This window comes from Lotus japonicus, chromosome 1 (genome assembly GCF_012489685.1).
Source record: "Lotus japonicus ecotype B-129 chromosome 1, LjGifu_v1.2".
Taxonomy (NCBI): domain Eukaryota; kingdom Viridiplantae; phylum Streptophyta; class Magnoliopsida; order Fabales; family Fabaceae; genus Lotus; species Lotus japonicus.
The window spans coordinates 86,084,776-86,097,458 of NC_080041.1; the positions used below are offsets into that span (position 1 = coordinate 86,084,776).

The following is a 12,683-nucleotide window of genomic DNA, read 5'->3' on the forward strand; positions in this document are numbered from 1 at the left end:
CTGTCGCTTATCCAATTAAAACAATAAATAGTCCAAAAATTAGTGAGCCCCAAACAATAGTTACACACTTACAGAAATTGCACTGTGACTTCAGACCACAGAATATTCAAACATAATGTAAACTAAAGATGTATACTCCAACTAAATCAATACAATACAGTAATCGTCAATTGTCAATTAACATTACACACCATTGATCATTCAAATTTAAATACATTACAGTAGATTAAGTACATCACAAGTACATACTTGAAACAAATTACAACCACAGTCATCCAACCAAAACATTGTATCAGCAGCATTGAACAACCAACACCATATGTTTAACATTCGCTACCACACAAGAGGATGAAATCAAAATAAAGTACCTACTAAAACATAAGTTACAGCACATCAAAATACTACATAAAACTACTCCCCACTACATTCAAAGCCAAATCTCTAAAGATCTAGTTTGATCTTCCTTATCCTCATCCTCTTTGAAGGCTTCACATCACTTGAATCACCACCAACAACACACCCAGCAGAAGAAAGAACAGAAGAGCATTCAACCGGCGATATGTCATCCAGCGAAACAGCGATAGCCCCAATTTCTGAGAGTTCACCAGAATAATCAGCCATATTGTCACTCAACGGACAATCATTTGATCCAGAATCAAGATTGGAAACAAATGCATCGGCCATCAACTGGACATGTAAATTTACCTTAGTCAACATAAAATCTAATTTTTCTGTAATAAAAAACCAAACTAATACCTTCTTAGGAGTATGAACAGCAACATTAGACTTAAACATTTCAATGACACCACAATCACCACAGATCTTCTTTACTTTAAAGGAATGATCAAACTTCACACCATGATCACAACCTTTCTCAACCTTGAAAAGGAACTCGCGCCCAACAATGGCCTTCACAGCATCAGGGTATTCACCAATAGAATCAATCTACAATAAAAGATTACATGAAAGAAAAGAATTATTCAAGTAACAAATAACCATAGAAAAATTATATATAACAAGCTAAAGAGATTAAAAACAATAAAATGCACCTTGCTGCCCAAAACCAAATCTTTGCAACTTTTTTGAATGATAGATTCACTATCATTATCAAACATCACAAATGTAGCAGTTTCTTCACCATCGTAGACCTCAGCCTTAATTATAAACCTACATATATACCAACATGCAGCAACTAAATTTCACAACAATAGGAAGCACCTCATACTTAAGAATCAAACCAAACTAATATACACTTAAACAACTAACCTTGGAATAACTTCAAGCACAAACATTGCACAACCACGACAGTAAGAAAGACCTCCCTCAACAGTTAATGATTTGTGACAGCGGCACGAAGTATAATACCATCGCTCACCATCAAGCAAATCACTTCTTGTAGCCAATACTATGAATATGCCCTCCTAAAACACAAAAATATAGCCAAATAGGTCACTACTCTTATACCTAAATATTAACACATCTACATATCTACTAAATATCAACTCATTCGAATATAAAGATTACCTCTGCAGTGGAATACAACTCTTGAATTGTCTTCCTAGGAAAATGAGAAAGAAACTCCTCATCAACAGGCACATAAGGCAGCCCACCGTGAATTTCACCAACAGGAACATCACACTCAATTCCATGCAATGCCAAACTACAAATAATAACATGGACCAATATGAGAATCAATTCATGATATATATGCCTATTAAAAACAATCAAGGACACCATTAAAATACTAAAGGATAACTATAATGACCATTAGAACAATACCCATTCCGAAAAGAGGTCACTTCAGGGATATCAGGATTAAACAAGACCTTAGTTCCATTCATGACATTTTGAATTACAACATGACCTAGGATATATAACAAAATCATTCAAATAATCAAATTGACAATGGTTAAAGGGTAAAAAACAACACAAGTACAACATAACAGATTAATTTAATAAATACCTCTAAATGACTTAATTTTAGCCAACTGGACAACAACAACTGGTAAATTATTGCCAACATTAGCCAAATATTCCTTCACAATGTCCACATAGTTCCCAAATAGGGCGCACCTGACCTTACCCCTATCAAAGCACACCCAAAATGATGTAATTAGGTAAATAAACACAACGACATAATATCATAATAACTCAACATAATAGTAGATAACACTACTTGTCATCAATAAGCTCAAGCTCAATCTTCCTTGTTATATTTCCAGATTTTTCATACTGCCTCTCACTTGGAAGTTCTGCAAGTAATCCAATATAATCTAAAACAAAAAAAAACAGATCACAGCAACAATAAAAGATAACCAACAACTACACAACAAATTTACCAAAATCATATACATTCCAAACAAAAAATAGATATATCCTAACAATTACAGATTGAGAGATTTACCTATCAGGAAATCAGACTCCCCCAAAGTACCCTTAATCTCAGCAGAGTTCTTCAATGTCAACCCAACAGTGGGAATGACATCGGAAAAATCAGGCACAGCACGAGTCCTTGAAGTGAAAAATATCTTGAACGCATGTTCACATGCACGAAATGAACCACCATTGTCACCAACAGCAAAATAGGTTATCTTATACACATTTCCCTCAGCAAATTCACCTCGAAACTTCGACATGTAACCCTTCTTAATATAAGCTTCAATTTTAACTCCCTATAGACAAAACAAAAATTAACACAAACACAACTAAACAAAATGTAGTCAAATACAAGAAATAAACAGGGAAATAAACACAAATGATAACCTCTTCATCAATTAGGACAAGATTAATGGCATAAGGTTTGGATGGATCACCAATAGGAAACATCTCCCACACACGAAGAACGCGAACCTTAACTTTCCAGGTTTCTTTCCCAATGAATAAACTTCGCAATGGATTGAAAGGACCAGCAGTGTAAGCCATCACTAAAGATTGTGTTTGATAACAATTCTCAAGCGAAAGATATGTAACAAAATGATAAATGAAGTGGCCAAGCACAAACATACAACAAACAATAGGAGTATTTATAGACAATTGTTAAGGAAAACAAATACACAATTGAAATTCAATTTTAAATGAACAAAAAATACACAGGCTGTATCAAATTGCATACCAACCACTCTTGTACTAACCTGACATCTATAGAAGTTTCAGCAGAAGACCAAACAGGAACTCCTTCTCATTTTTCTCTCTTTCTGACAATTGCAGGGCACTATTCCCCCATGTTCGTTCAAAACTTAACCCCAGTCCAAATCACATCCAGGGAAGTCTCCGGCTAACCCATACTCGACTGACTCAATTTACGTCATTATGATGAAATCTATAACACTCAGATCAAGGATCAAAGAACCACATGAGAGAATGACCAAATCAACAACACCTTTCATCACATATAATCAGCAAACAACAACTCTTTCTGCTATCTAACTCAATCAGAAGACAGATATTCACTACTTCCAATCTCTGCTTCACTCATCATCAAACCTAATCCCCAAAAGAGAAAAATCGAATACCCCCTTCAAATCAAAGATGGTACTCTGTTCCTTCAAAAGTATACACACTGCTCTTGCACACATCACGTACTATCATCCTAACCTAACCCATAAACAAATGACGAAAGACAAAACATCATGAAAGAAGGAAGAGAAGACCCAGCCGACACTATTCTCACTCAGCATCTCCATCTTCAGCTGTGATCATGATGTCTGCTACAGAGGAGTAAGCTCCGAAAATATACTAGGCTTCTTCTCTTGGGCCAGCCCAGATACAGGCACAAAAGATCAATGGTCAAAACTCAATATCAGTAAGTGGGGCCTCTAAAATAAAAATTCAACGGCCAGGATTGAGAGCTTTCTTAGGAACAGTGAACCTTCACACTCTCTTTTCAAGTTTAGTAGATATAGATATATAGATAGATAGATTTGCTCAAATGCTCATTTAGAGTAGTCTTTAACTCTCTATAACTTTTTTCAAGCTATTTTCCAAGTTTTTCTGACCATACATGGTAGGCCACCATGGCCATGCACAATGATAAGAGATTTCCGGTATACAAGTCTCTCTGAATGATTTTTTTCTAGTTTTTATTTTCAGTTTTTACTTTTTACTAAATAATTTTTGTGTTTTGTTTTTCTGGCCTTTTAGCCCACATGATTAATAGAAAGTAATCTCACAAGCAATATTATTTTTTTTTGCTTCATCGGAAAATTAACAAACTAACTACAAAACCAAGAGTCACTCAACAACAGATTCTGGACATCTATTGGTGGTTCCTCAAAAAACTGTAAACCTGGTAAACTACTAATAGCTCCTTGATAAGCTAGGCAATCTGCCACTTTGTTGCAATCTCTAGGGATCCACTCAAGTTCCACGGACCACTGCTTCTTGAGACACTCGCGAATCTCCTGTAACACTTCTAGTAATCGGACACTCTCCTCATCCTCTAATGCTTCGAGCAGCTCCTTGCAGTCAACCTCACAGACAAGTGTTCTATAACCTTTGTGCCATGCCAGGTCCAACCCATGCTTTAGTGCCAATGCTTCCGCTCTCAGGATATTTCCTCCAGCTTCATGATACTGGAAACCAGTGATCCAGGTCCCCTTTGAATCCCGAAGAGCTCCTCCCCCACCCATGCATTCGTTCAGTGGCAAGAAACTACCATCCACATTCAACTTCGTTTTTCCTTTCGGTGGGCAACACCAAGCCTTTCTCAGCCGTTCTGTGTCATGTTCCATCCCATTCAGGTTTCCAAATCTCACTATCTCATCATGTTCCATACAGATGCGTCTCCAAGCTTCATCTATATTCCAACCTGGAGGTTCAAAAACCACATTGTTCCTCCATTTCCAAATGCCCCATACGGTTGCAATAAAAGTAATACCGTTCGAACTCAAGGCAAGATTTCTCAACCAACACTCTAGGTTAGTGTTCCCAAAGCCTTGCCAAGAGAGAGCACCCATCCTGTTCCAGATTTCAAACGCATGAGGGCAATCCCTCAGGCAATGCAGAATAGATTCCTGGCCACAAGAACAACGGGGGCACGCCGGGGAACCAGCTAAATTGCAGGAGAAACGGTATTGGTTTACCTGCAGTGATTCGTGCATCATTATCCAGATAAAGTATCTGATTTTTTCCGGGACTCCAAGCTTCCAGATCCAGGCCCAGTTACGCATAACACCATGCTCCCTCGTACGAGCATAAAGCCAATCATAAGCATCCTTTGTTCTGTACTTACCCGTCGGGCTACTCTCCCAGGTCCAAGCATCCTCTCGGTTTTGTACAACCACTGGCTCAATTCTCAACAGCTCTTGCTTAAACTCATCTGGGATCAAGGTGAAAACCCGGTTAAAGTCCCATTTGGAGTTGACTGTGACATCCTTAAGGGTCATGCTTGTATCTGAGATATGGACGTAGGGGACATGTTCCGCCAGTTTCCCCCTCACAAGCAATATTATAAATTTAATGAAATAAGTTTAAAATGGTATATCGACCAAAAAAAAGTTTAAAATGGTATATGAACAATTATTGATAACTTAGTAAACACAAAAAGAGAGGTATTAGTTAATACCTCATTTATATTGTCATGTTTCAGCTTCTTCTTCTTCTTTTTCCATTGCTAGCATTTGAGCCCGGGTCATCAAAGCATTGTTGCAATACAATTACCATGTTGACCAGGAATGCCAGCGAAGTTCAACACCTCTTATGAATTACTTGACTTTTATTTTCCACTTCTTCTGACAGACCCTTCATATGGAGATCCTTTTGATAACAATCTTAGTAGAGTCTAGTACCAACATAATTTTCTTTTTTTGGACATAATTTTCTTTTTTTGAGGTGGACCCAAGTGACCTTGTTTGTTTGCCCAGGTTAAGAGAAGGGTGGTTTAGGACCATGTGGATCAAAATGTGGATATGTACCTGTCCATGTGAAGGGATGGCGAAGACAAGTATAGGAAATTTGAGACATGTCTTGCCTTCCAAAACCTCAAACCAAATCTCATATTATACTGAAGTTTATCTATGTTTGGATATTACTGTTAGAAATAGTACAAAAAGATAGTTAATTAGCAATCATTTTGAAATAAAAAGTGAATGAATTTTTTTTTATGAATTGAAATGAAAGTTCGTTCATGTTGCACTTGACTGATACCCAACACACACTTAAATATTATCTTCCACTCAACTAATTAATAAAATGTTTCTCATGCTCCTAAACCGATCGTTGAAAGTATTTTGGCTTTTTAGCAGAGTAGGCCACCAACCTTTTCTTATTTTTGCGACAAAATCTTCTTCCCTTTTGGATTTATGCATGACTTGCATGATCCAAGGCACCTAAAAAACAAATAATAGAGCTCTTAACAAAACCAGAATAATCTTGTAAATGTGGTTTTGGAGAAAAGAGTACAAGGTGCAGATGTATTGTATGATTGTATCTCACTCGCTCACCATTTCTACCAGATTCTATTTACAACATGATTGGGTGCGCCATGATTGGTTTTGACTGCTTTTTATTCTATGGATGATCTCAACCTTTGACTCCTTCACCTACCTTTCTTTTTAACACACATTGTTTTGCACCATGGAATCCCTTCTTGTGAATTCTTGCACCATAGCATTGAATTGAGATAGACTTTTACTTGACCTCAGAGCTGCCTAATTAAACACTTGTAATATGATACTCCTTGAAGGTGTATATTAAAAACTGATAAGGTGTTATATGAAGATTCTAGCAATTATAACATGTTTGAATTGACTTCTCTCCTAAAACTGAAAAACTACTTTTGAGAACTTATTTGCATAATTGATTCTGTTTTTTTAAATTTTAAATAATTGTAGAAAGATTTTCAAACATGCACTTAATATCGTTGTTTAGTACCCGCATAAAACAAGCTAAAAGGACAATACCATATTTCTTATTCGTTAGGAATATGCTTCATTTAAATGGACATCCATAATTCTCTCATACTCTATGCATGTTTGGATGCATAGTAGATTTTCACGTAAGAATAAGAATTGATTCTATGAGAAGCTACTTCTAATCACTTTTGTGGTAGCAGAATTGATCTAGAAAGATCTGGACCCGAATCCAAACATGCTAGGAGACTCTATTCTATATTGCTGTCTAACTTTCATGGTATGAATTCAAAATCTTGCTCAAAATGGCGATGAATTCTATACACATTCATGAAATCAAGACCACACTATAAACTAATCTAAAGTCTAAACAAAGATCTTCACTGCTTGGATACAGAAAATGCACTTTTAGTTATTAATAAAAATTAATAAAAACAGAATATACTGGAAAGTATAGCACTAATGATGACAAGTCAACGTGCCATAATGTGGCCAAGTGAAGCCATCAACTCATGATTAACCATGCTAATGAAAAGGATTTCCCAGATAACAGATATGCCATAAAGCATTTTACCCTTAATTTCATTCTTTCTCTGTTTTCTGAACAACTTTAGTAATTGTAGAATTGCCAATTATGCACACTAAAATGAAAAATATGGAGGGTCAGGTAAACCTTATTAAAGTTCTCCTCAGTGTCACAAAATTCAAACTGTTAATGATGAGAAACTCGCTAAGATGCCATGATTTAACCAACTTTGCTGATTCAAAAGTAAAACAATATAATGAGACTAAACAACTTTATTATTTGATGCTTGTGGGGAGCAAAATCAATTCCAAACAATCATGAAGTTCACTATAGAGATGGGTCACCAAAGCACACAAACCTTCACAAGTTAATCCTCAAGTCCTGAAGCCTGTGAGAATTGCATATAGGAATACCATGAAACAAATCAAAAACTTGAACAAATAGTTAGAAACAGACTGTATTTCTAACTGTGAGTACTACATAATGGGGTGTGTAATTTTATTCATTTTAATAAAATGGGAGAAAAGCTTACTAGTTACAAAGAAAAAAAATCTAGAAAGAAAAAGGAAATTAAAAAATCATGTCAATATCCCTGCTAATAGTAAATTTTGGATAGAAATATAGTCATAATCACCTTATAATTTTGGCACGGTTTATTGTTCTAGATCATAATTATAGTGGAGATTAGAACTGCAACTGTAACAGAATCTAGAATTGCCTAATTATTATGTTCAACTGAACTGAATAAGATCTGAGTCTGAAGTTACTGAAGTTGACATGAGTTTATCAGATATTGATTAGGGGGATCCAACAAATTTCACCTAGCAAAAGCTGATCAAATTTACCGTAGATGTTCATGAAAATGACACATTCGCTTTCGAATTACATAAAAAATGTAAAACTTCACCAATCAAACAATTTTCCAGTGTCCCTTTCAAGATTACTATATTGATTCAGTGGTTTTGATAGTGCTATCGTTTTCATGTTTGTGATTAATCAGTTTCAAGATTCTTCTTAGGACAATGAATTCCTTTAACTGATGCAACACAGAAACAGAAACTAGAGTTCAGCTTCAACTACATAAAGGGAAAAGCAACAATAAATAGACATTTTACTCTTTTAAGTTAACTACAATTTTTTTCTTACATTTTCTATGGAACAAATATAGTAAATTTAGTATCTAGCTCTAGCATTTGTTTCATAACTGTGATCAATTGAAATGAATGGTTGTTGTTATGTGCTGAAATCCACAGGGACTATGAATTTTTCAAGATGCAAAGAATTTATGAAAAAAATGTGGATTGATGCATTAAAAGTATGAAAGGAAGTGAGAGCCAGAGAGGTATGATTTGGAGAAAGGAGGAACTGCAAAATTGAAACTTGAAAGTCCCTTTGAGATGCAAATGGGACCTTACATAAATCATTAGAACATCCACTCAATCTTATTCAGTGTCCATTCTCTCTTTAAAGCAACAAAGGCCACTAACAAAGTAAAAAGATATTTTTTTTCTTTGTCTGAAATTCCATGCTACACAGTAACAACAATCATATATTTTTCTCAGCAGGTCAAAACTTTATTATTTCACGCACATATGAGTCTATGAATACAATGGAAATTGAAAACCCTATGTTATGATCCTCAAGGGTTCACAATGTTGTCTCATTTTGCTGAATTGGGTTTTGAACACACTGTATAGTTATGGATTACAAAAAGATATTCACTTATATTTTTCTCTAGTACGTGATAGGCAATGGTTCTTATGGTCAAATTTTGCATGTTAAGCCTCAAGTGATAAGCTACAGTTTTGGTGTGTACCAATGGTTCTCTTGACCGATAGTCAGAGACTAATTCATCTCAAGATGAAAAGACCACCAAAGTAAGTATAGTCTCTATACCAACAAACATTTTTTCTATGCACACGGCACACGATCAAGATATGAAGCCTTGATAACATGCTTAAGAATCTCAGTTGTCTACCAAAAATTCACTTACTATTGTTTGTTATTGTTTGTTAGAGTACACAAATAATAGCTACACTTGAATACTATTTACATAAACTTGAAAGTGTAAAAAAAATAATAAATATTGAACTATAGTGAATCAAATAAACATTTCACAAATTTTGAAAAAACAAGATAAAAATAAGATAATATTACCCTTCAAATAGTTTAACTAAAACTAAAAGGAAATGGCACCATCCTATGCCTAAAGGTTAAAATGCTTTCATTTTTAAGCAATTATTAAATTGATTCAGGCAATATTTGATTCCATTATGTGAGCTCAAAAGACAAAATGCTAACCTATGCATCATAGAAAAAACAAAAAAATTCACCTTCTGTCGAAGTCGGTTTAAACACATCCATGATCTAATTAAGAAATGAATCTTTAAATCCATGTACTTGATCACATAGGTAAGAATCCCCTGAATAAAGTATCTCCACAAATGTCAGTTATTTCAATAGTCAGAGTAATTTTTTGTTATTTTAAGTGTAATAAATAAATTTGCAGGTTGATTGGTTCACAACTCACAAGCACAATGTTGGAGAAAAACAGGCATAGAGAAAAATATCACATGTAGAAATGTATTTTTTGAGAATGGTTTTTCTTAGGTGAAAATAATGAAAATAACTCATGATCGTTAGATTAAAAAAGTTACTTAATGATTAGATCGAATATTCGTGAGTTATTCTCACCAATCTCATATAAGAATGACATTCTCATTATAGCTTCCTACATGTCCTACATGAACAATTCATAAAGAAAGATTAGTCAAGTGGTGGTGGTACATTTGTAATAAATGATTTGAACCTATGTATAGCATTGACCTCCTCCTCCTTACCAACTTAAGGCATGTGGGACTTGTAAGGTGCAATCAATCCCAACACATGACTTGGGGGCATTGTGAAGAGAAATGTCAGACACTTCTCATTCAGTTAGTCAAGATATCTGCTATTTTTGTTGCTATAGAAATGCAGGACAATTTGGTTTTTTAATTTTAATTAGATTAAATTCAAAAGATTCATTTTTCAAATACTTGTGTCAGAATTAATAGCAATGCTACAATCTTTTAAATAAAGGGGTTCTAGCTCAGTTGTCTAAAAAGTAAAAAGCCGTTCATTTTGACAAACCTCCTTCCATTTCAGACAAGAAGCTGATTCTGCAATTGGTAATGCAAATAGCAGAAGTTTTAGAACAAAGAGCCAGGAAACATGCATAATTTCACAGATAACAACATGATTGGCTATACACAGAACATTGTCCAATGGTGTCTCTTAGAAAAATATCTAGGACGCCTATAGATATAAGAAGCTAAGGTACTAGTAATTGGTTAAATTAGCAGAATATAAGAATGTGGAAGTAGCAACAACAAAATGCTCAAAGTCAAATCATGAATCACAGAGCCTGTGTTGGATAAGAACAAAGCTCAATGGAACCATAATGAAGTAGCTCCTCTATCATTTGCTCTATATGATTATGATCTTCTTCAAGAGGCCTTAACTGCAATGTGAACCGACTTTCATCCGATCCATAATAAGAGTTCCGTTCACTTTTTATCTTGAATTGTGTGTTAACATCTGTCTGCATTGGTGTCATCGGATATTCAAACATAGCGTTGTGAGCACTCTCTGCCTTAACCTTCTTCAAAACCCAATTCCCCTCGGATTCTTGTTCCTCCTTAGGCCTCTTATGTGCCAACATTTCTTCAATTTCACCATTTTTCATGGGAATGTTGCTTGTGTTGGCCACATTTGGGGAATCTGCAGCTCTTTGAGGCTCTGGCATTGAAGGCCTTGTCATTTGCAGAGAAGCCATGTAGCATCTATGCAGTTTAGCAGTTAAAGTTGCTGAGAGAAGCTTGGAAGATGAAGACTGAGACGCATTGGGGTTGTAAGGGAAGTTTGTTCTTGCTCTCGCACCGCACATTAGCCTCGCGGCTTCATCGTATGCTCTAGCTGCATCCTCAGCAGTTTCAAATGTCCCAAGCCATATCCTAGTTTTCCTGAACACATCAATTTATTTTTCATTCAATAAGGTGGTGGATGGTTTCAAAAGTACCTCACTTCGAAAATTATGTAAAAGCAAAAATCATAGTGAACATAATCAAAAGCCAACAGAAGTTGCTTATGTCCATTGTCCACTGTGATTTTGGTTTCGTCGTAATTTTCGAATGAGTTTTCATAAATGTGTGCGACTTACAATATAGGGTGTCGAATTTCGGAGACCCAAGAGCCCCAATGCCTTTGTCGGACGCCTCGGTAACGCTGTTGTGGTCTGGCCATGTTAGGCAAAAGAATTTGTAATCTTTTCAGAAAGTGTTGTTGTTTATGTTTGAGTGAAAGAGAGAGTTGTTTATGTTGTGGTACCAACTGCAGGGGAAGGAAGAAGAAGAAGAGGGTGTGGGTTTATGTAGTTGGGCTTGTTCCAAATGTGGTATTCTTTTTTTTATAATCAATCTGGCACCAATTTAAGCACTGTGAGGGTCCCACATGGTATTTTTGAGGTCTCACCTTCTTTTTCTTCACCTATCACTCTATCAGCTATAACTTGGCTGTATAGCAATTTGCAAACCATGATTAAGAAACAATTACATGTCTTTCAATCCATTGTTTCAATTATATTGTATATTATGTACAGAAGTAGTATATATTTGTTTAAGTTATTCTCTGTTGCTTCAATGCCCTTTTTTAACACATAAAGTCCATAGATTCTTGTCATGTGAAAACTGATCAGTAGGGAGCAATTTGCAGATAATGACTAGTTTGTAGTCCCCCATGTGTGAAGCTTGGACTAATTAGTGTATGTTTGGTTCTGTGACTGGATGAGTAGAACCAATTCTAAGCCCGCAAAAGCTAGTGAGAAAGTTGTTTTTTGTTCACCGATTTTGTTTTCACCGTAATTTTTGAATGAGCTTCCAAACACTATGTAAAAGATCTTTGAGCATATCATTCTCAAATATATATAAAGTACCGCTTGCCTTAATGAACATCACATTTTAGACCATGGTATGACTATTATCCATTGCAATTATTTGTTGATTCTATCAGAATCTCCACAGAACAAACATCAAAAAACACTGTTAACCTTTGCTTTTTCCTGCATCCTTATGATAGTTTATATTTTATAATTAGGTCAATTCCAAGTTGAGACACATTGGTTTATGTTTGAAGATTCTTGGACCACCATAATTACCCTAAAAACATGAATCATTTGATAAAATCTCCGTCACTATTATGATATCACTAACACATGAGAGCAACAAAACCCTCTCCTCTTTTCTTTATTTTCTGTGGGGGAAGGATGGAGGCAT

The 12,683-nt window shown here is 35.4% G+C and overlaps 2 protein-coding genes across 4 annotated transcripts; both read right to left on the reverse strand.

Annotated features, from left to right (window-relative positions):
* Positions 1-105: 105 nt before the first annotated feature.
* Positions 106-3,704, reverse strand: LOC130726987 (uncharacterized). 3 transcript variants are annotated; one of them, XM_057578326.1, is made up of 11 exons: positions 3,132-3,704; positions 2,764-2,924; positions 2,405-2,672; positions 2,177-2,273; positions 1,964-2,085; positions 1,780-1,864; positions 1,525-1,660; positions 1,267-1,421; positions 1,050-1,167; positions 757-945; positions 106-593 (listed from the first exon to the last, which is right to left on the reverse strand). In XM_057578326.1, exons 1-11 carry the CDS (start codon positions 3,136-3,138, stop codon positions 489-491), a joined length of 1,443 nt encoding a protein of 480 aa, XP_057434309.1. In that variant the 5' UTR covers positions 3,139-3,704; the 3' UTR covers positions 106-488. The 3 variants fall into 3 exon arrangements, with proteins under 3 accessions (XP_057434309.1, XP_057434291.1, XP_057434300.1); XM_057578308.1 differs by having other exon boundaries at positions 106-687; positions 3,132-3,703; XM_057578317.1 differs by having other exon boundaries at positions 106-687; positions 2,764-2,884; positions 3,132-3,702.
* Positions 3,705-10,560: 6,856 nt separating this feature from the next.
* On the reverse strand, positions 10,561-11,803 carry LOC130732165 (protein PPLZ02-like). The gene is made up of 2 exons (XM_057584270.1): positions 11,573-11,803; positions 10,561-11,375 (listed from the first exon to the last, which is right to left on the reverse strand). Exons 1-2 carry the CDS (start codon positions 11,653-11,655, stop codon positions 10,769-10,771), a joined length of 690 nt encoding a protein of 229 aa, XP_057440253.1. The 5' UTR covers positions 11,656-11,803; the 3' UTR covers positions 10,561-10,768.
* Between the last annotated feature and the right edge of the window lie 880 nt (positions 11,804-12,683).